Consider the following 24,909-nt stretch of genomic DNA (forward strand, 5'->3'; position numbering starts at 1 on the left):
CATGACCATAATCCATTTCAGAACATTTTCTTCTTTCTTGTACCCATTGTTACTCTCCCCATATTCCCCAAACTTCCCCTGCCATGCCCCTCAGTAATTATTAATCCATCCTGAATTTCATAAACAGAAAATCATACAAAACAAGGAACAAGCTCCCAAAAAACAATAACAAAACAAAACAGATTAAAAACCCCAATCCCATTTTAAAGCTGTTTAAATTTTTAGTTATTTTCTGCTTTCTAAAGTTTTTTTTTTTTTCCCAAAACCACTTTAGTGGGAGTTAATACAGATACCATATCACTCCATAGTTCAGTCATCAAGCAGTGTTGTGTAAGTGCTACCACAATGGGTTCCAAGACATTCTTTTCCTTCTTGAACTCATTGACACCAGCTCCATTTGACACATACTCCACCACCACCACTACGCCACCCAGAAACCCTTGTTCTACTTGATGTCCCTATATGTTAATCAATTGTGGGTTTAATATACTGAAAAACATATAACAAAAATTCAAGAGGGTGACCCTTAATGACATAACACATCTGCAATAAATCCCTATATGAACAAAAAAATACAGAAAATATTGAAAACCAGATCAGACCTGACGTATCAGAGGGAATAAGGTTGTAACTGTTCAAGTCAGGTTTATCATTTTGATCTTCTGTAGTATTTCCAATATTCTCTATTCGGTGACTACTCTAATGCCTTTGTAATGGATAGAGGGAAATCACTAGAGGCTTACTTTCTGCGTAGATCCCACAGTTGTATCTTGGGCTACCACTGTCATCCTTAGTCTTCTGCAAACTAGATTCTTGCTATTTAGGCTCTGATACATTTTCCTCCCTGTACTTAAGATTATATGATTTACAATCCTTTGGTCACTGATGTTGATATGCTTCTTCCATTTGGACTTAGTTGACATCTCATGTACGTGACTGCTTGTTGGAGACAAGGCAATAAGACTGGGCACCAGCTGATTTCTACACCACACTTTGATATAACATGCAGGGAATTTCTTTTCTATAATGTTTCATAGTTATGTAAGATATTTATAATTGTACATAAATTTGTACAGTTTGTCAAATGTACATCATTTTTTCTTGTCCCTGAAAGCCTATTCCTTCCTTACTTTACTCTAAAGTTTGTTTGTTTGTTAAGTAATTTATCCTTTTCTTGTTTGGGAGTTGGTTGGTTGGTTATTTAGTTTTTAGGAAGTCTTGCATTTTTATTATAATGGTTACCTTTATTTTAAAGTATTACGCTCCTCATTCCCTCATGTATTTATTATGGTTCACAATATGAAAAGGTTCAGGACATCAGGATTGTTGGAAGGCTTTTTGACAACCTTCAATATGTAGATAACACAGCCTTGCTTGCTGAAAGTGAGGACTTGAAGGACTTGCTGATGAAGATCAGACACTGCAGCTTTTAGTATGGATTACCACTATACTGAGGAAACCCAAATCTTCACAACTAGACCAATAGAAAACATCATGATAGATGGAGAAAAGACAGAAGTCAAGAATTTCATTTTGGATCCACAATTAAATTTTTTATTATCCTATTATTCAAGAAAGTAGAGGTTATAGTGCTTCCTAAAATCTTTCCCCAGTATCTTTTTTCCAGAAAGAATAAGTGTGGTTGATCTTGATTGTTGTTGAGTAACAGTAATAGATTATCCACTCCCTTCTCCCTATGCACAACTCAGACTGCTTACGTAGATTAGGTTTTCTAGTGCTCATTTGTATCACATGATCATCCTTTGTCATAAAATAATTTCCTAGTAGCTTAAGTAATTATAGTTTCACTACAGACTAAGCAGAAATTAATTTTGAACTGTAGTCTAGGAGGTCCGAATGGTTTCAAAACTTCTTTGCTTGTTCTTACCACCTTTTACTACACAATCCCAGTGTGCTTCAGTAGCTTCAGTACCATTCTGCCTTTCCCTTAAATATATGTGCTGTCCAAGGTTGCTCACTGCTCTCCTGTTGCTCTTCCTGGGTGTCCCACCCATAATAAAAGCTTTGTTATCAACTCAGTGCTCAGTACTCTCAAATCTAGCCTTTATCCTCAACCTCACTCCTAACGTTTAGTCAAACGTTCTATATCTGTGCTGTGCACTACAGTAGCCACTGGCTACCAGAAGCTATTGAGTATACTTGAGGACTTTAATTTTTCACTTGTTTTTTAATGTTAGGTAACAATTTGTGGAAAGGGTCTACCATAGTGGACAATGCAACTTTTAACCAGCTACCTATTAAGTACTTCATTTTGATAATCTCCGGGATTCCAAGAACAATTTTTTAAAATTGAAACTATTAACTTGCCCTCCAGATTTCTCCTTCTGTTTTTCTTTCTCAGGTAATGACACTGATAACTCAGTGTGACATTAGGATATTCTCCTCTCTCTCTCTCCCACATTATTTTGTTCTGTAATCTCTCAAACATGCATCCCTTCTCTTTAATACTGTTGTTAGTTGCCGTCTACTTTTTTTTTTTCACTTAGCTACTGTGAACCTTGGGCTACATGCTAACCATCTCCCAGAAAAAAAATTTTTAAGTCTTTTTAAGCCATCTGTAGAACCATACCAGCAACTGAAGAAATATTTGGACGCACACAGATGAATCGATGCACTTTCCTTTTCCCACGGGTACCAGTTGAGGTCTTTTGAAGACTTTCTATCCTTGTACTCATGGTTCTTGCTATTGGATTGTCGGCTCTTTTTCATTTCCCAGAAGAAAGAGTTTGAGTGTTTTCTCCAAAGAAGGTTTCCTGTTCGAGAACTATAAAATAACAGACTTGGGAAAATTAGTGAGCAGTACTGGGATTTTTTTATGCCAATATTGGTGTTATACTGTTGTTCTGTTTTCAGAATATGAGAAAGCTTAATAGTGAGTATGCTGTAATAGTATCTGTCATTTATTTAGGTCAGGTGGAAAAACACTATCAGGAACTGGAAGAAAAATCAGCATTGACTATCCAGAAACACTGGAAAGGGTACAGGGAGAGGAAACGTTTTCGCCTACAGAAGCCATCTCTTACGGAGCATAAAGCAGCTGTCACACTTCAGAGAGCCGTGAGTGTGATATAGTTAAAAGAACCATTAGATTGAGGCAAAGACACGAATTCCTGACTTTACTGTGTGCTTGATTGAAAGCTTTGGTCTAGTAACTTTGTTTTCTTAAGGCTTCATTACGTCCTGATTTAGATAGTACTTAAATAGATCTTTGTACTTCATATACTGTTCTACAGGGTAGTCATATTGCGATAGTTTATTGTGCTAGCCTGGCTGATAAACACAACTACATAGTTTATTTTTTTAATTCATAAATAATGTATTGGGTACAATTAAATCATTATAATTCTTGAATTTTAGAATGATGTTCTTATATGATCATTTTCCTGGGACTTATCTGAAGTATAGTAATATTTTATTGCCTTGGGGAAGCACAGCACAAACTCTTTCACTTAATGTGCAGTTTTTCTGATTATCCAGTTATTTTCTCATGCAAGATTAACTTTCATATTAGCATTTTAGATTCTATAGTATTTAGTTGACCGATCATTTATTGAACTCTTTTTTTAATCATTTTATTGGAGGCTCTTACAGATCTTATAACAATCCTTAATTCAATTGTATTAAGCATACTTATACATGTGTTGCCATCATCATTTCCAAAACATTATCTTTCTACTTGAGCCTTAATATCAGCTCCTCTTTTTCCCCCTCCCTTCCAAGCCCTCTTGCCCTTGTGAATCCTTGATTAATTATATACTATTATTTCATATTTTACTCCATCTGTTGTCTCCCTTCACTCACATTTCTATTATTTGTCCCCCTCAGGGGAGGTGGGTTATATATCCAACATTGTGATCAGTTTCCCCTTTTTTCCTGTTCCCCTCCCCACCGCCCCGCCCTACATGGTATAGCTAATCCCACCACTGTTCCTGAGGGGTTTATCTTATTCTGGATTCTCCAGAGCTCTAGTTTGTACCAATTTACGTACTCCGGTCTGGTCAGATTTTTAAGGTAGAGCTGCATCGTGATAGTGGGGGGAAGGAAGTATTCAGGAGCCAGAGGAATGATGTGTGTTTCATTGGTGCTTTGCTCCACCCTGGTGGAATTGTTCCTTCCTTGTGACCCTTCTGTAAGGGGATGTCCAATTGTATGTAGATAGGCTTTGGTCTCCACTCCAACTCCCCTCATTCATATCGATATAATTGTTTATTTTGGATCTTTTGATACCTGATCCCATCGACATATGGGCTTAGATGCTTCCTTGCTAGATGGCCATTTGTTTAACTTCAAATCTGAGCAGAGGCCCAAAGTCCGTCTGCTAGTTTAATACTTAACATATAAATATATGTATGTTTGATATATTTACATATATATTCTTATACCTATACCTCAATAAATAGATTTTGCCTCCTAGCTCTCATTTATTGAACTTTTGAGTCAGTTCTGGTCTACACAGTGATAGGGATAGATTTTGAACAGTCTCTGTCCTTGAGCTACCACTTGTCAACTTGTTGGACTGTGGTGGTGTGGATGCTACAGTGATATGGGAAGCTATTCCACCAATATTCCAAATACTAGCAGGTTGGGCAGATTTCAGCAGAATTTCCAAACTAAAATGGACCTAGAAGAAAGGCCTGACAATGTATGTTTCAAAATTAGCCAATGGAAACCTTATAGATCACAATAGACTATCAGACAGGGAGAGTAATTGGAACATTGGAAAAGAACATCATGGTTGATGTAGTAGACCAACAAGGCTATGGGAGACCCTCAGTAAGATTGGCATAATATTTGCACTTGAACATGTTAGCAGATGTGAAGATGGAACAAGACGAGGCAAACTTGACCATGAATTAGAATAGACTGGACAACAGTTATCTATTGGTATATAATCTTTGTCAAGTACTTTTTTAAAAATAGGGTAGAGTTAGTACTGGGAAATAACAAGAGATATCAACCCCTTTCTTCAGGATTTCTGGAGCTATCAGAAAAAATCTGAACCAATAGTCCGGTACCATCATTGAATTACACCAACACCTGCTACTTACCCTCTGCTAGACTAGACTATCCAAAGATTGCCCCATGATTGTCAAGGTTGGAAAGAACTCCAGTGATATAGTGTTTAACATTCAAATGAATGCTAACTGAAAGGTCTAGGGTTCAAACCCACCAATTGCTCTGCAGGAGAAAGTTATGATTGTCTGCTTCGTAAGATTTACAGCCTTGGAAATCAGTAGGGCAGTTCTACTCTGTCCTAGAAGGTTTTACAAGTTGGAATTTGATTTGGCAGTGGTTGTGTTTTTTGGTGTTTTGGGTTTGTTTTTTTGGTTTTTAAATCAAGATTGCAAATACTTCCTTTGGAGGAATCTGTGACTCCTTTCACTTCATGCTACTTCCTTTTCAAGCTTTTTCCTGCAACAGAATCAGCTAGAGCCTTATTTACCCCACCATGCGTAATTTAGATGAGCCCTATACTTCCTAAAGGAACCCTGGTGGTGGTGAACATGGGGTTGTAACTGCAAGATGAGAAGTTCAAATCCACCAATTGCTCTGTGGAAGAAAGATGAGGCTGTTTATTCCCATAAGGATTTCAACCTCAAGCTTCAGAAACCCTACATAGGGTTGCTATGAATTGAAATTAACTCGATAGCAGTGGATTAATACTTTCTAAAAGGGTTCTTTAATATAAAGTAATATGCACCAGCTTGTCCATTTCTTAGGGAGAATGAAGAAGAAAAATGTATCAGAGAAAATTAGAGCAAGACAATGGTCAGTAAAGGCACATTTTGTCAGATAGCTAAAGCATCCTTTTCTAATAGACTTAATGTAACTAGTAAGTACTTGACATGTAACCAAGTTTTGAAGGCTATTGTCTATTGAGTTACATATTATTGAAATGAATTCCACCTGTTTGTTATTATTCCTTTAGTCTAATGTAGCCTTGGACTGCTAACCACAAGGTCAGCCGTCCAAACCTGCCAGCCACTCTGTCGGAGAAAGATCAATCTCTCTGTTCCTATAAAGATTTACAGCCATAGAAACCTTATGTAGGGTCACTAGGAGTCAGAATCGTTTTGGTTTGGGATTAAAAATCCAGACTCAATGCCTGCAAGTGAGTGCTGATTCATAGCACCCCCCTGTGAGTTTCCGTGGCTGTAACTGTTTACAGGAGTAGAAGACCCAGTCTTTCTCCCACAGAGCTGCTGGTGGTTTCAAACTACCAACCATGTGGAGTGCAGCCCAACACTTAACGACTAAGATAAATTGTTAATAGGCTCAGTTGCTAATTAAAAGGATGGAGGTTCAAGTTCACCCAGAGTGCCTACTTTTACGGTCATTGAAAGATTTATTTTGGCACACATGGGATTGCCATAAGTCAGAATCAGCTCATTAGTAACCGATTTTTAATGTGGCTAGTATAAAATGTATACTTATATGTATGTTACTCAAATTAGGTTTTTATTAGCACTACTGTTGACATTGGTATTAAAATAAGAGGATGGGAGTAGGAATATCCTTTAACTGAATTTGTCTCTTAGTAGGAACTGGTGATTACTGTTCCTGCTAGCAAAAGAAAGGCCAGAACTCTTGTCCATTTCTGTCCCTCCCTTAACATTATGCAGAAGCAGAGGCCTTGGTTCCCAGGTGGGCAGAAATTGAGAAAACCAAGTAAACTTGCCAGTTTCAAATTACACAGCCACGTAGAGTTCTTCGTAATGGTACAGTGTTGGAATTTGGCTGCCATTCATTCATTCATTTATTTATTTATTTGGAAAGCTCTAGGCTTTTCTCTTCTCAAAAATTAAAGTGATATTGCTCGTTTCTGGTCTCTACAGTTACAAAGTTGGCTACTTTTTACTTTTTGTGACAGAAAAATACAATAGCACAATTATACATGTTCATCATAGGCCAGCCACAAGAGTACCGAATGAAGCAAATCATCGACAATTGAGAAGGTAAATAAAACTTGGAGATAGATACAATTTCAGAATCCTGAAATAGCAAGGGATGAGGAAATGAGACTAAAGGTGAAAAATTCAGTGTAGACTTTTCTGGTCCTGGAGCAGAGATGCCTTTGTTCTGGAACCGTTGCTCTTAAAGCCCCAGCATAGTATCATAAGCCCAGAGGATACTAAAAGCAGAAGGTGGAGGAGAGATAGCAGATGCAAGAAAGAAATATCAAGAGAAAGGAAGAATCTTTTTTAATGGACAGGGTCTTTCATGGGGAGATTGAGCATATTTGAAGGCTAGAGTGCCAAACTAAAGGCAAGAATATTAAAGGAAATTTTATATATTTAATGCCTACACCTGCAGTCCTTTCCCCTAAGTTCTGAGAGTGCTCACCAAAGTCAGAAGTTCAAACTTGTTAGTCACTCCATGGAGCAAAAGACCTGGCAATCTGCTTCCATAAAAATTAAAGCCCAAGAAACCCCAGCAGATATTTCCATTCTGTGCATCAGAATTGCCTCGATAGCACACAACAACAGCAAATTAAACTAAAATGCACAGTAAATAAGCCTGCCCACTTGCGCAGAATTTTAAGATAGCTTTTTAACGCTGTGTTAGGCCTGGTTGATTTGAGAAACAAATCCAGAAACATTCGTATGTAAGAGAGAGCTTTATATCAAAGAGCAATTGTATATTGAGAAAACAGCCCAACCCCACCCAGATCAAGTCCGTAAGTCTGATATTAGCCCATAAGTCTGATACTAGTCCATAAATCGCTCTCCAGACTCATGCAACCACACACAGTGATAACAGAATTCAGGATGATCAGAAGCCAATAGGGGCAAAGTCTTGTAGATCCATTGGTGGTGGAAGCATCTCCATGGCTCTGGCTGCCATCACCTTGGATTGAAATGGCTTGTCAACAGGAAGGTGAAGGCAGAGAGTGGAAGTTCCCAGAATCCTCATGAGAAGGCCATGCCCACAAGGAGGCACCATCAGGTTCTGACCTGATTGACAGGCTAGACTCCACCTCTTCATTCATAATATCTTCAAGTTGACACAAGATTATGTAACTACCACAAATGCCTATCAGGTGAAACATAGCTAGTCACACTGGACATCAGAAGGACACAGGTTTAAAAAAGGAACAAACAATAAAATTGAACCAAAAAGATGGAAAACGTAACTAAATGGCAGGTATAAAAAGTTAGTGAGTCTGGAAAGCAGAGCAAAGAGAAAGTATAGCCAGCCCCGGAAGTTAAACATCCAAACATTTGAAGAAAACTGGAGAAGGAATCAAGTAATTCCATATTTCCCAAACCAAATGTTTATATTTCAGTTTTAAAATCCTGCTAAGTCAGAAAAACACCTACAATCATTAGAAAAACACCCACACTGAGGCACATTACTGTGAAATACCACCAGCATGCTGCTCCTCAGGGTAAAAGGCTGGGCTTTCTACTCTTGTGAACAGTTAATGTCTCGGAACCCCAGAGGGGTTCCCTGTGAGTCAGCATTGACTGATGGTAGTGAAGTTACTTTGGTTACTATAAGTAGAAAGACTTCTCCACAGAATCATCTGAGGCTGAACGGTATTGGAGTATTGAGGGAAGAGTTCACTAAAGACTTTTTAAAAAAACAAACAATCCATTGCCATCATGTCAATTCTGACTATTAGGACAGAGTAAAACAGCCCTGACTATAGGACAGAGCAACCTTTCTGTGATAGTTAAGGTTTATTGTGCCAGACTGGCAGATAAACACATGTAGGATTAATTGAAGGATGGAGAGAGAAATGTTTCGGTGAGTCTCGCCTTTCTTGTTCTCCGGTCTCTTGTTCTCTGATGGTCAGACCAGTGTGTGGCTACCTTCGCTAGTTCTTTGCCTCATCTGGCAAGGCCCACGTCCTGTGAGATATCCCCGAGGAAAGGCTCACTTCCTCTAAGATATCCCTGAGGAGAGGCCACATGGACCTACCCTGATGCAGCCCTGGGTGCTGGAGCAGCCGTGTGGAGACTCCTGCCAGCACTGAGATGCTTACCCATTCACTGACTCAGCTTTCCTCCTGCATTTGGTGTTACTGTGTGTGTTTTGCGAGATTGAGGAGGACTTCGTAGATCGGTGTTGGACATGTGGGCTAATATTGGACTTATGGGCCTAGACTGGACTGTGTTGGGATGCTTTCTTAATGTATACTCACCTTTTATATAAAACTCTATTATATACATATGAGTTCTGTGGATTTGTTTCTCTAGTCTTCCCAGACTAACACACTTTCCAAGGTTAAAATTTTATGGAACTACATCATTGTCTCAAGAAAACTGACCACGGCAAAGGGGAAAGTAAGCAAGAAAACTATTCTGGAGGATGTAAAAAAGATGGGCATGAAAAATCATAGTATACTCTGTGGTTCCAAATGAATGACATTTATGTAGGTAGTTATAACTATATAAATACTGAATATTTATTTTACTGAAATTATAATATCGGATAGATGAGGATACAGAAAATGTGGAGGTATAGGCAGTGAAAAAGAGCTAAATCATTACCATCGTACAAGAAAGTCAATAGGCAATAGCTGTCTCTGAAAATCACACACACAGAAAACCACCAAAGGAAAACCGAAAAAGTTAAAAGTTGCTTTCAAGAAATAAGGTAGGATAGGTGAACAGACAACTTCAGGTTTTTGTTAGTTTGGTCATAATCTTTAGAACTTTCTAGCATTTACAACAATAGAATTGTTGACACTTTAAGCTAAGGATCAGCAAACACTGTAAAGGGGCCGTTCATAAATATTTTATACTTGGCAAGTGGTACTCGCTGCCATCGAGTCAGTTTCCAAGACTGTAACTGTTTACGGGAATAGAAAGCCCAGTCTTTCTCCTATGGAGCTGCTGGTGATTTCAAACTACATTTCTCAAAAAACTTCCATTGAGTCGATGCCAACTTGTAGTGACTTTAAGACAGACTAGAATTTCACCTATTATGTTTCTGAAACTGTAACTCTTTTATTCAAAACCATTTTATTGGGGGTTCGTACAACTCTTATCACAATCCATACATCCATCCATTGTATCACGCACATTTGTACATTTGTTGCTATCGGGTTTTTTTAAATCATTTTATTGGGACTCATACAATTCTTATCACAATCCATACATACATCAATTGTGTAAAGCGTACATACATTCGTTGCCCTCATCATTCTCAAAATTCGCCTTCTGCTTGGGTTCCTGGAATCAGCTCATTTTCCTCTTTTTCTCCCCCTCCCTGTTGCTATCATTTTCAAAACATTTTCTTTCTACTTAAGCCCTTGGTATCAGCTGCTCATTTTTCCCCTTCCCTCTTTACAGGTGTAGGAAGCCCCGTCTTTCTCCCAGAGTGACTGGTGTTTTCAAACTGCTAAAGTAGTTGATGGCAGCCCAACACATAACCACTATGAGGGCACCATAAACTTTCATTTAGAGATGCTGAATTTTGATACCATTATTTTCACGTCACAAAATACACCCTTATACTTTTTATTTAACCATATGAAATATCATTCTTAGCTAATTGATCATGTAAACATGAGCCATAATTTGCCCACCCCAGCTTTAAAAACTTGCATTGTATATGTAACTGATAAAGATAAAAACTATAAAGAATGTGGGAAGAAATTGAGGGAAACAATTTCAGATTTTTCTTTTGTTTTGCGATTTTTCGTTTTACTAGGTGTCCACTCTAAAGAGCATGAGGAAAAGCACTGTAGCTTCCAATTTTATAATATGTTCTAATATACTACACTTTTTGTTATAACTGTCCTCTTTATTCTCTGCAATTCTGTATGTTAATTGGATACCACTAGTCTATCAGTTTGTTGTACTGTAGTAGCTTATGTGTGGCTTTGATGCTGGAAGCTATGTCACTGGTATTTCAAATGCCAGCAAGGTTACCCAAAGTGAACAGGTTTCAGCAGAGCCTCCAGACTAAGAGCAGACAACAAAAAAGGAACAAGTTATACCCTTCGGAAGAATTAGCCACTGAAAACCATACAGATAGTGTCGAAACATTGTCAATGACTGAAAACCTCATGAGTAGAAGCAGAAGAATACTGAAAGTACCATAGACTGCCAAAAGAGCAAACATCTGTCTTGGAATAAGTACAGCCAGAAGGCTCCTTAGCAGCAAGGGTGGTGAGACTTTGTCTCCAGTACTTTGGACATGGTATCAGGAAAGACCAGTCCCTGCAAAAGTACATTATGCTTGGTAAATCAGAGGGACAGCGGGGTGGGAGAAAAGACCGCAACAAGAAGAATCAACGCAGTGGCTACAATAATGGGTTCAAACATAAGAACAATTAAGAGGACCAGGCTGTGGTTCATTTTGTTGTGCCTAGGGTTGCTATGAGCTGGGACTGAATTGACAGTACTTACCACACCAACGGGCTAAGTAGAATTGGCGTCCCTGTTTCTATGGACATAGAACCTGTGCTATTGGGATCAAATTACTTGCCTAGAATTACATAGCCTAAATAAAATAGTGACTCCATTTGTAAAGACTAGATTTGAAACTAGAACCCAGTGAATGTTTTCTTTTTATTCCACTCTTTATTGCTTGCTACACAAGTAGTACATGAAGATATCCTTGTAAAAAATTAAAACATGACAGAAGAGCATATTATTAAAAAAATCACTGCCTCTCTTTCACCCCTGTCACCAAACTCAGAGTTAACCAGTGTTAGTCTTGTCTTTGTAATTCAAGGGGACTTCACAAAGGTGGAAAATTTTCATTATCTTTTCATTCCATTTTCCACAAACTTTTTTAAAGCCCATATGTTAGGAGAAAATATCTCTATTATGTATAATCAGGCTACTTAAATTTTTATTAACTTTTATTTTAGCAGAGAAAAATTACAAGTCTTCATCTTTTTATTCCCCCAGGCTCTTAAATTCCTGGCAAAGTGCCGTAAGAGAAAGAAACTATTTGCTTCTTGGCACGGATTCCAAGGACTCTCTGATGCACACAGAGTAGAACTGAAGCAACGAGTGGATGACTATGTGAGAAGACATCCAGTATGTAGACTTCTCTTCTGCCTTATCAATCTAACATTATTCTTGTGACAGCCACCAAACTAAACAGTGTATATTCATATGTATATTCACATTTGGGGTTGACAGTAGTAAATTAATAGAGCTATTAGTAAAATAGTTCCATAGAACTAATGGAATTAGGCCATAAAGGTATATTGTCACTACTTTAGTTAACAATGCTTTGAGTGTAATGGTACAGTAAAACTTTGGTAATTCTGAACTTTCTAGAAAGAGTATGTGTAACTGTCAGTAGATATCATTCATTGTATGACACGTACATTCGAGTATACATGCACACTTATGTGGTACTCATTTCTGCTACAGGGTTAATGAACCTTCACGTGCTAATAAAGCATTTCATGCTGCTTCCTATGATTTTATCACTATAATACTACCAGTACTGTTTTCCAATAGATATGTCTACTTCTTTCACCTTCTTGTTTCTCCCTTCTGAGTTTTTGATGTTATATCTTTGTAGATCTTTCTCCATTTTGCTTTTACAATGACTCACTACTCCTTTCATTTATTCTAATCACCTGCTGTATCTCTGCTGCTCTCATCTATTTTCTTCTCTCTTGCTACTTTTTCATAATTTTATGAGGCAATGTTGTCAATTTATCCTTTTAAGCCAACCAGATTTCTTATTAACACTATAAGAACCAATCATTCCCAAGGTATGTTGGTACATTTCACATCAATATTGTTGTATTTCGTTTGTTTCTAGGTTTATTTTCTGTCTGTCTCTCTCTCTAAAGCCTCCAAAACATTTAAGTCATAGCACCTAAGTTGTGGACCCAAAAAGACTCACTATAAATGATGACTATTTATGCCCATACTTTTTCTTGGAACCAAATTATAATGTAGAATAGAAACTTAGTCCCAGCACTCTCTGATTGGGTGAGAGAACTTCCCATCTTTAATTGTTTCAGGTAGATCACACACACATTCCTAGAATTTGAATGGTCTGGGTGACTAATTTTAGAAGTTTGATACAATATTTAGGAAGTCATGTCACTCACTTTTAGGACTCCCAAAACAAAATAGTTTTGTTCAAAGAACCATACAAATGGAATACGGAAGCAAATCCACAAATCGCTGAGCATGTATTTGATAACTACTGGAGCAGAGCACTAGTAAAAGCAAGGCTCCACTCAAGAGGCATAAGTAAGGCATCCTACTTTCCCCACTCACTGGCTTGAATTCAGGACTCCACATAGTATGTGAGCCTGTGAAGAAAGAGTCTGACAAGCCTGCTCTCGCATGCTAGACCTTTGTGCTTTTCATGTAGAGGGAGAAAGTAGAAGATGTCTGATATCTGCTTCTAGGCAAGATGAGTCGAGAAACCAGATTTACTGTCTGCCTAAAATACAGGTATAAAATAGATTGAACAATAGTTTCTAAGACACTGAGTATCGGACAGTAGAACAATGATCCCTGTGAGAAAACATTGAGTCTTAAAATTACTTGAACTTATTGCCTTGAGCGTGTTTCCAGGCCACAGCATAGGGAGGCGAACAGCAGAGCTTGGCCGTGTATTACGCGTCACCTTTACTTTAGTAAAGCGATATAATTTTAAAAATTTTTTAAAATATGTGTTGGAAGTCTAAACAAATGTACTTTTAGTCAAGTTAGCCTGGGCAATCATACTAACAACTCTTCTCCCTGGACCAAGCACCACAGCTAAGTTGAAAGGGGCAGAAACACAACGGAAAGTTCTTCTTGGTGGGCAGAGTTAGAGTGAAGAGAAGAACAGAAGCATGTGTTTTCCTCAGTAGATAACTCACGAATTCCTAAGCTCTGTAGAGAGGGCTTCCATAGCCTTAGTGGTTTTAATCAGAGTTATATATTTTAAACACCTTTAAAAATTATATACCCAAATTTCCTCCTCAATAGCTCAATAAATTCTGTTTCAGTAGGTTTGCTGTGGCTTATGTGTTTATCTATTTTTCAAATCTTGAATGTGATTCTGTTTCATAATTTCCCTAAAGAAAATCCTGACTTTTGAAATTTAGTTCCATCTGTTTGAGATCTTACAGCTGGAAATTGAGGTGTTAGCTGAAACAGATCTGCAGTCAAGATCCAGTCAGTAGTCTGGATTTGGGAAAGCTGTGGTGTCGGAAGCTTTACCAATTTTATAGCTAAGATTATTTCTTCCTTATCCAAACAGACCAAATGAATAAGATCTTTTGTCTACCTTTGTCCCCGGTTCTATGAAACCCAAGCAGTTGTAACGTAAGTTTGAAAGTTGGATAAGAAGTAAGTTATCAGGTGGTAGGATGAAACAAAGGAATTGGCCTTGTTACCTCTCCTTTAAGTCAGTGTCTTTACCAAACATGTAACTTCACCATTATCTCTGTTTTAGTTATGTAGTGCTGCTATAGCAAATACCACAAGTGGATGATTTTAATAAATAAAATTATTCTCTAACAGTTTAGGAGGTCAGAAGTCCAAATTCAGAGTGCCAATTCCAGGGGAATGCTTTCTCTCTGTGTTGGCTCTATGAGAAGGTCTTGGTTTCCTTTCAACATCTGCAGGCTTGGTGTCTCTTAGAGATTTCCATGTATGTTGGCATCACTCTTCCCCTGGGTCCAAGCACAGGCACCCTGAGTCCAAAGAACATGTTCTACTCTTGTTTCTTTTTTCTGTAGTAGTAGGTCTCTCTGATCTCAGCTATAGAGATTGACTCAAGATACCACCTAATGCTGTAGATTGTATCTTGCCTCATTAACATAACTACCACTAAAATAATTATATCAGAATATAAAATAGAGGGTGATTACTAAGAATGATATTCTAGCTAAGTTGACAAAAATTTTGAGGGGGCACAGTTTAATCTTAACTTTTCTCCCACAGTCCCACACTTATCTGAGCAAGTATGAGAGCGTCACAAAAAGAAACCTTCTACATTTTTACCTAAAGCTCTCTCAGACTTAGTAATAACTTGAATAAGTGTACAAGGCAAATACCCATCATAAGATTCAGTGGATCAGATAGGAACAGCTAAGCATTCCAGAACCTCTGCGAACTGGATGAAACATTTTTAATCTCATCTTTGTCTTTACAGTGACAATTTCCTCTGTTCTTTATCCCCAGAGTGCTCAGATGTCAGATGTGGCCAGCAGGGAACTCCATATCCAGGCTCAAGACCAACTGCAGCACTATTTTATGGGCAGGGCCCTGGAGGAGAGAGCGCAACAGCATAGAGAGGCTCTGATGGCACAGATCAGCACCAACATGGAGCAGTTAATAAGTATGTGCTCAGTCTGGTCTTGTTTACGGAAAGGGAATAGCCTGTGTATGACTTGTGACATCTAAAATCTTCAGAAAGAAAACACCATGTAATGGTCTGCTAGCCCATCTTCTTTACTCAGAAATAACTACAACTGTTATTATACCACACACAATGTTTTTAAATGTTGCAGATTCCATAACAGTCTTGCTTGCTTCCCGCCTGAACTCTTCTAAAATTTATATGTATCAACTGAGACAAACTTATTTTTTAAATTCTACTTTGTTGTCTTCAAAACTTTTGGTCCTACTAGAAGTGGATAAGAGAGAATGGTTATTAATATAACCATTCACTGTGGAGAAGGATAACAGTAATGGTTATATGACACAAAGAGTATATTCAATAGCACTGAATTATACCTGAGAAGTTGTTGAATTGGTGAATGGTTGTTGTGTACATTTTTCGCCAAAATGGAAAAGAAAAAAGTACATGAATAACGTTAGTACAGGGAAAAAGAAAATGTTCTAAAATTTATTATTATAAAGATTATATAACTCTTTTTCATATGGTCGAATGATTGAATTGTAAAATATATGGACAAAGTGCAAATAAAACTTAATATATATAGAAAACCATTCACTTATAGAGCATTATATAATCTTTAAAGAATTACATTCCACAAAGATCAATTACTAGTTCCTTATACCCATGCTTCCATTTAATTCTGAGATCCTATCCATGAAGCTAAGTGTATTACTCCAGGTAGATTAGAGAAACAAATCCAGGGAGATTAATATGTGTATAAGAAAGAGCTTTATATCAAACAGTAATTGTATATTAAAATATCCCAGTCTAGTTCCAGTCCATAAGTCCGATATAAGCCCATATGTCTGAACCAGTCTATAAATTCTTCCTCAGACTCATGCAGCCATTGCAATGATGCTGAGTGCAGGAAGATCACAGGCCAGTGGGTGGGAAGTCTTGTGGATCCAGTGGCGGTAGAAGCATCTCAGTGCTGGCATGGGTTTCCACTTGGTTCCTCCAGCTCCAGGCCTCAGGCTCCATCAGCTTGGCTCCGTGTGGCTTGTCAACAGGAATGTCTTGCAGGGAGACAAGCAGAGGGTGTATCTATCTCCAGTGAGCTATTTTTCACCTTTGCGCCTGCCTCCAAATGAGGTCATCAAGCTATGACCTGATTGACAGGCAAAACCCCACCCCTTTGCAAATTGGCAGCAGATTATGTAACTGCCACACTAAGCTAAAACCTGTGGGATTTTTTTTTTTACTAAATATTGATTTGTTAATTTAAAAAATTACTTATTACATGTACTTTATATTATGAGAAGTCCATAATTACACACTAATAATTTTCTTACATAAATAATACACTTAGGTTTCTGTCCCAAATTATAACTTTCATTATTTTTTTTTAATTAGGGGCTCATACAACTCTTATCACAATCCATACATATACATACTTTAATTGTATAAAGCACATCTGTACATTCTTTGCCCTATTCATTTTTGAAGCATTTGCTCTCCACTTAAGCCCTTTGCATCAGGTCCTCCTTTTCCCCCTCCCTCATGAGCCCTTGATAATTTATAAATTATTATTTTGTCATATCTTGCCCTATCCGGCGTCTCCCTTCACCCCCTTTTCTGTTGTCCGTCCCCCAGAGAGGAGGTCACATGTAGATCCTTGAAATCGGTTCCCCCCCTTTCCAACCCACTCTCCTTCTACTCTCTCAGTATTACCCCTCACACCTCTGGTCCTGGAGATATCATCCGCCCTGGATTCCCTGTGCCTCCAGCTCCTATCTGCACCAGTGTATATCCTCTGGTCTAGCCAGATATATTGGAGCAGAAAGTGCTAGTGTTCTCTTAATCACCATTATTCGTAGATTTTTTTTTTGAATGGATAAAACCCAAAAATCCTCTGCCATCAAGTTTATTCTAACTCATAGTGAACCTCATAAAGGGTTTCTGAGAGTAAATATTTACAGGAGCAGATCGACTTTCATCTTCACAAAAGTGGTTGGTGGCTTTGAATCACCAATTTAGTAGTTAACACTCCAATGCTTATCTGACAACACTACCAGCACCTTTTATGTATAGGTTGGAGTTCTGCTATCTATATGTCTGTTTTTATTCTTTTCTTTTAAACATAGAAGTTGTGGAGAACAACCTAGTGAGCGAAGTTGCTAACAGCCACACCTAACATTTGTGGATAGTTACTTAACCATCTACAGCTAGCAATTATAACAGGTTCAGAGTTGAAACTTTTCCCTGGATGCTCTAAAAGAGTTCTAATTCTGTAATCTCTACCTTTCTACTTGTTTGGGACAAGACTCTTCCATTCACTTACTTATTTTCTGTTGATTACAGGAGCACCAAGTCTGAAGGAAGCAGAAGGGAAAGAACCTGAACTCTTCATCAGTAGGTCCAGGCCTGTGGCAGCCAAGGCCAAGCAGGCCCATCTCACCACCTTAAAGCACTTACAAGCACCTTGGTGGAAGAAGCTTGGGGAAGAACCAGAGGATGAGATTGATGTCCCAAAGGATGAGCTTAGTGTTGAATTAGGAACTTTGTTCATTGGAGGAACTAAACCCCCTTAGGGGTTGCCAGAGAACCGATAACAAGTCCTATATTTTAGAAGCTTTTATTGGTGTGTCTTTGTCATGCTAGTAAACTAGGGTTGCTGTGCCTCGCTGTTTTCCAGAGTCTTCAAACAATTTGAAGTCAGTAAGGAAAGAATTGTCTTCTACCTCTATCTTACTTGTCTTTGTCATTTCGCCACAACCCCTTTCCCTGGCCACAGCCAAACCTGTATCCCTTTTGGGGCACTTAGCATGGCATTCTATTTATATAAAATATGAAGAAATCTATTGTTTATGTTGTTTTTAAACTAAAAGATTTTTGTAAATAAATAATTTTAGCCATTCTGAAAGCCCTGTCAGGTATACTTACCAACTTTTCACATTTATTATTTAGAATGTCTATTTCTTCTGTTAATATAGGAAATATGATCTTGGCTTGTATGAGGCAAAGAAAAGAAATGATTAACTGCCAACATGGACAGCAAGACAAACCCTCAACCAACGGAAGAAAAGAAATCACAAAGATTAGAGCAAAAATAATTGAATTGGAAAACAACAACGATGGACAAATGTCAGCAAGACAAGAAGTTGGTTCTTTGAAAGGATTAACAAAATTGACCAACCACTGGCAAATTTAGCAAAGGAAAAGAAAATATGCAAACATCTAGAATTACATATAAAAGGGGCAACATCACAACAGATCCAAATGAAATAAAAAGAATAACACACTATAAAACACAATAGCTCAATAAGTTTGGTAACTTAAAATGAACTGTTTGGCCTTGTTGACTAGAGAAACATATCTAATGACACTCATATATGTGTGTAAGAGAGAGCTTTATATTAAGAAGTAATTATATTTCAAGCAAACATGCCAGCCCAGTCCAGATTAAGTCCATAAGTCCCTCTTCAGACTCCCACAGCCACATGCAATGATGTAAGATGCAGGAAGACCACAGGCAGCGGGTGAAAAGTCTTGTGGGTCCAGTGGTGGAAGCATCACAGGACTGCCACAGGTCTAATGTAGCTCTCAACAGGAAGGCCAAGGCAGAGAGGTGGGGAGGTTACCAGGACTCTCCTTATGAGAAGGCCACACCCACAAGTAGGCATCATTATGCTGTGACCTGATTAAAAGGTTAAGCTCCACTCCTTCCTCCAAGTTAACACCACAAGATGGACAAATATCTAGATATACAACATTTATCTAAATTAACTCAGACCAATACAGAAAACCTCAACTGACCCACAACAAAAATTTTAAAAATAGAGAAGATCATCAAGAAACTTCCAAAACATGGAAAGGAACAGCAAACTCCCAAACTCATTCTGTGAAGCTAACATACTGTAATACAATGCCAGGCAACTATCCATAAGGATAGAAAACTACAGACCAATATCCCTCATGGACATAGACATAAAATTTTTCAACAAAATTCTGGCTAATAGAATCCAACAATAGATTAAAAAAATTAATAATGTTTGAGTGAGATTCATACCATGTACACAAGGATAGTTCAGCATTACGAAAACAGTTGGTATAATCATAAAAACAGGACAAAGAACCACGTGATCCTATCAGGAAATGCAGTAAAAGCATATGATAATATCCAACCTTCATTTTTTAAGTTATATTGTCATAATTTACCTATCGTACAATTCAGTAGTTCAATTATATTAAGTTGTACAGTCATAATCAATTTTTGAATATTTTAGTTTTTGGTACACATTACTAGCTCCTCATTCCCCCCAACATTTCCTGCCATACCCATAAGAAACCATTAGTCCAATTACTGTAACTAGATTTATTCTGGATTTCAGAAATAAAACAAAAATTTCAATAAAAACAAAATATTAAAAACTAGGACAAATTTAAAATAGATCAAAAGGGAGATCAAATGATTAGTTAAATTTTAACCCAACTGCATCCATAACATTCTACATGACAGCAAAGCTAGTCATGTCGCTGGTCTGTGGTCAGAGAAGACTCACCACAGGCTTAATCCACATGTATTTCCCCTTCACTGTTTTTTAATCTGAAGCAACTTTAAAATGGGTCAAAAAAGATCAACTCATTAGATATTACATTTTAATTACATCGGCCATAATAACTACAAGGCTCTCTGTCTAATACAGCTGTTTAGGTAGGGGAAGAGGGCAGAGCTGATACCAAGGGCTCAATAGAAAGTAAATGTCTAAAAAATAATGATAGCAACATGTACAAAAATGCTTGGTACAGTTGATGTATGGATTGTTATAAGAGCTGTAAGAGCCTCCAATAAGATGATGTTTTAATTTTTTAAAAAGGCCATTCTCATCCCTTAACTATGATCAGAGGGGATTCACCCAAGGCTTAATCCATGTCCAACACCCATTTCTGATTAAAACATTCAACAAAATAAAAATAGTAGGAAATTCCTTAACACAATAAAGACCATATACAAAAAACCCTAGGGCCATGGTCATTCTCAGGAAAAGCTGAAAGCATTTGCCCTGAAAATGGGAACCAGACAGAGATGCGCCTATCATCACTCTCCAACATCATATTGGAAGTCTTAGCCAGAACTGTTAGCAAAAAGAAATCAAGGGACTGTGATTTGGCAAAAAAGTAAAATTCTTATTATTGGGAGATGATAGGATTTTATATCGAGAAAACCCAAAAGACTCCATAAAAATGTTTGCAGCAATTGAGAAATTCAGCAACATAACAGGATACAAGATTAGCAAGCAGAAGTCAATTGAATTCCATATACCAATGATAAGAACTCCAAAAAATAAATATATATATATACCATTTACAGTAACCACACAAATGATAAAATATTCAGCAATAAGCCTACACAAAGAAACTAAAGACTACAAAGAGGACTACCAACCACTAAATGAGACGTACACAACTGGAAGCATACCTCATGTTTGTGGATAGGAGTACAATATGGTGAAAATGTCAATACTATCCAAAGCAACCTATAAACATAATGCAATTCCAGTCCAAATCATAATTTTATTCTTGAGAGAAATGGAAAAACTAATTACTGACTTCATGTGGGGAAAGAGAATAAACAAAGAGCTCTTTAAGAAGAGGAACAAAGTAGTAAGCCTTCACTGCCCAGCCTCAAAGCCTGTTACATAGCCACACTAGTCAAAACGTTTGGTACTTGTACTTTTATAGATACTTAGCCAGATGAGGATTAAGAAGCTAATTTTTTTAATTGAGCCAGTAGCAGGAAAAAAGGGGAGAGACAGATGAGACCAAATGATGAGTATTTCATAATTTTCTATAAAACTAGTTGAGCTACCAAAAAAAATTCGGTCACCAATAACTATCAATGCATCTGGATTGCATGTTTGACCAATTTCTGACTGAAGTTGTTGGTAGAAGTCCTCAATTTCTTCATCACTAGCTTTTGAGTTAGTGCATACATTTGAATAATAGTTGTGTTTCTTGGATTTCCTTGAAGGCAGATACATATAATCCTGTCACAGATATCATTGTACTTCATGATGGATTTTTGCAAGATCCTTTCTGATAATGAATTCCAAGGTATTCCTCTTGATTGTGTTGTTCCTTACATTGAAAATCATATAATTATGATTCAGAATGCCTAAGACCAGTCCATTTCAGTGCACTAGTGCCTAGGATATCGATCTTCATGTGTTCCATTTCATTTTTGATCACTTCCTATTTTCCTATTTCACACATTCCAAGTTCTAATCATTAGAAGACTTTTGCAGCTGTTTCTCTTTACCTTGGTCATGCCCAATCAACCAATGAAGATCCCCAAGATTCCACTCCCACAAGCTTTGCTCTACCCACATTTTCATGATCAACTACCCTCCAAGAAATCACCTACTCTTCTGTCACATTTTGAGTGCCCTCAGAGCTGAGGGTCCAATAGGCTAGTAGTGTCTCCAACAATGTTCTGTTTCCTCTGTTTAGGCTTTCAGTATTTGACAATGCTTTGAAAGTAGGCATAAGGATTTCAGCAGCTTCTTCCTCCAAAGTGAGGAGCTGAGTCCTTCGTTGTCTGCTTTTAGTGAGGAAGTTCCTCTGAAACCTGTTCAATGTGGGTGATCCTGCTGGCCTTTGAAATACCAGTGACCTAGCTTCCAGCAACCTGGCAACATAAAGCCACCACCGTATGGCAAACTGACAAATCACATACCAACATATTTTATAAAACGTGAACAGTAAGTGATTTATGATTGTGATCAATGTGAGCCAGCTTTTAAGCCAACTGATCTGTGCTCTTAGTTTTTTGTTTGTTTATCAAATCTGAGGGTCTACCAACTGAAACTTTTCTAGGAAAACCTAAAACCTGTACTACTGCAAGTAGCACAAGCTAATTCTCAAAAGACCATGATTTAAATAGAACCTTCAATAAATCTTGAAGAGCTCTACACCAGGAAAGAGCAGGAGTTCAAGAGGGCTTACCTTTGTGACTCCCAAGAGTGCAAGGCTCCTGATGAGCTCAAAGGGTTCATTGTTAATACTGAAGCGTCAAGGTTCTTGACTTCTTGGGGTAACAGAAAGTACCTTCAAAACACAAGAAATAGCAAAGAGCAAAGTGAGGTCCCTGTTAATATTAAGTCAAATAGTTTTATAGAAGTGGAGCAATATGAAGCAGATAGCACCTGGAGAAGTCTGATCAAAATGGCCAGGAGAAGAAAAAATTTTTACAGGGTTTACAGAAAAAATTCTGGGGTGTAGAAGGAAAAATCCTGATTGGTTGGTCTTTACAAAATAAAACTTTAACAATCACAAGACAGTTATAAGATCATTGGAACACTGTTTTGAAAATAAAGCTTGTTAACATTTTTTTATTCTATGAACATCTTGGGGTCAGCTATTCTTTGGAGCATACTGTAATGTAGTTTTCCTAAAGAAAACTGACTATCTGGCTTTTGATAGCCAGCTCAGAAGGAGTATTAAGCAGCAACAAAAATGTCCAACCTATGTCCTGAGCAGAACCCCCTCCTTATGCAATGCACTTAGATTTGGGGGACTCCTTCACAGATAATGACACATTGATATTGAAAGCTTGACATCAGCCATTGGGGAGTGGCAATACCTCAGTAAACACTGAGTATCAGAGAATTTCCTCCTAGAGAAACAGTTCCTCATTGTTAAATATTTACCAGGAAATCACTGGCTATCACCTATCCACGCAAAGGTTCTTCTGGGTCTTGGTTAATGTTTAAGTGGGTTCCAGGTCTTGACACACGAAAGTTTAAGAACTGCTTCTCTAGATGGTCATTTCAGGACTAAAGTGTCTTTCATATTCGGTCCCTTGCCTAAACTATTTGAGGATGCAAAGCAAAGCAAAACAAACAATTTGTAGATCATTAAATCATTCCTGTTTTGACCCTGCCCTGAAATCTAACTACTAACTACTTAATATTTGTGGTGGGGTGTGATAGGTGTCAGATTCCATGCTAAGTATTTTATGGTAATTATCTCTTAATCTTCACAACAGTTCCATAAGGTAGGAACACTAATACTTTCTACTTCACAATTGGAAAACTAAAGCTGAGAAAGAATTCACTCCCAAGCCCTGGTCTGTATAAACATTTACTTCATGTAATCATTCACTTACTCAAACTTTTGATATGTTAGATCTGTGCAGGATTTTAATTGTTTTTTTAAATTTTAATTGTTAACATGCAAATAGCTCACCTGTACCACTTTATGTAAGTGACACTCCCCCTCATCGTACCTTATGCATGTTGTAGGTATTCAGTTAACAATTGTTCGATGAAGGTCTCAGTATTTGGCCAAGTGTCTCTGCATTGTCTCAGAAATGCTGAACTCTAAGGAATAACTATTCCTTCAATAAATATACATAAGCATTTGTCATGTAAAAGGTGCTGTGCCAGATGTAGGAGAGAGTTACAGTCCCTGTGCACATGGAGCTTACATTCCGGTGAACTGATCATTCTACAAATAAGTGATTTATAGTGTGATAACTGTTGTTTTATTGGGACTGATAGACGAGTAATGAGAGAGTCTTGGAGATGGTCAAGGAAAGACCCACCAGCAAGTAAGCTGAGGGACCAGCTGTCCAGTTGAAGAATAGAACGGGTGTGTTCCAGACAGCAGAAATGTAAAAACACTGTATCTGTTCAAGAAGTGTATAAAAAGGAGACATTCAGTAACTATTTGTTGAGTGTAGATTTATCTAGCATACATGCAAATGTGGACTTTCCCTACCATTAAAAAATGCAAACAGACATTGGACAGTGTAAGATATGACAAAATAATAATAATTTATAAATTATCAAGGGTTTTTGAGGGAGGGGGAAAGGGAAGGGAGGGGAAAATGAGGAGCTGATGCCAAAAGCTCAAGTAGAAAGCAAATATTTTGAAAATGATGATGGTAACAAATGTACAAATGTGCATGGCACATGGATGGATGTATGGCTTGTGATAAGAGTTGTACGAGCCCCTAATAAAATGTTATTTTTTAAAGCACAAACAGCTTCAAATGTTCTGGTTCTTCAAAAGAATAAGCAATAACAAAAATATTTAGTAAACATAATGAATACAGAATTTGAAAATGGATTTATAAAATGCCCTTTGACAAAAATAGGTGAAAGAAGGGTCTAAATGGCTGTCTTTGGACTGTGCACCCCCTAACACTACAAGCAGCATGAAGAGGAAGTCACATATCTGCATGGAAAATCATCTCCCAAGAAGCAGAGACAACACCTGTGTCCTTACAGGATTCCTATTAGGCATCTTATTACCATGAATTATGCAGCTAAATAATTCATTCATATTAATCAGCCTGTATTTCTTGCTCCTGTCAGTCTAATTAAAAATTGTGTAAGGAAGAGGAATGGCTGGTAATCCAGAAGGCTGAGAGAAAGAGGACAGAAGGCAGAAGCTAGGACTGCATTCCCTTTGTGGATCAGACAAGAAGATGTTAAATGTCTGTTATACCAAACCTGCTAATAACATGGCTCTGACTCTAGGTTGAATACACTTTCCTAAGGAACATGCTTACTACTCTAAAGTAGTAAATGGAGAAAATGTCCTTCGGAT

General features: G+C 37.7%; 1 protein-coding gene across 2 annotated transcripts in view; it reads left to right on the plus strand.

The window, feature by feature from the left end:
* Positions 1-23,894, plus strand: part of IQCB1 (IQ motif containing B1) — a 94,585-nt gene extending 70,691 nt beyond the window's left edge. For both annotated transcript variants that reach the window (XM_075556339.1, XM_075556340.1), the window contains exons 11-14: positions 2,930-3,078; positions 11,892-12,023; positions 15,135-15,291; positions 17,656-23,894. In XM_075556339.1, the coding sequence (XP_075412454.1) occupies positions 2,930-3,078; positions 11,892-12,023; positions 15,135-15,291; positions 17,656-17,885 (668 nt within the window). In that variant the 3' untranslated portion in view covers positions 17,886-23,894. The remainder of the gene's footprint in view (positions 1-2,929; positions 3,079-11,891; positions 12,024-15,134; positions 15,292-17,655) is intronic.
* Positions 23,895-24,909: the final 1,015 nt, after the last annotated feature.

Source organism: Tenrec ecaudatus, chromosome 8 (assembly GCF_050624435.1).
Source record: "Tenrec ecaudatus isolate mTenEca1 chromosome 8, mTenEca1.hap1, whole genome shotgun sequence".
In the NCBI taxonomy this organism is placed as follows: Eukaryota; Metazoa; Chordata; class Mammalia; order Afrosoricida; family Tenrecidae; genus Tenrec; species Tenrec ecaudatus.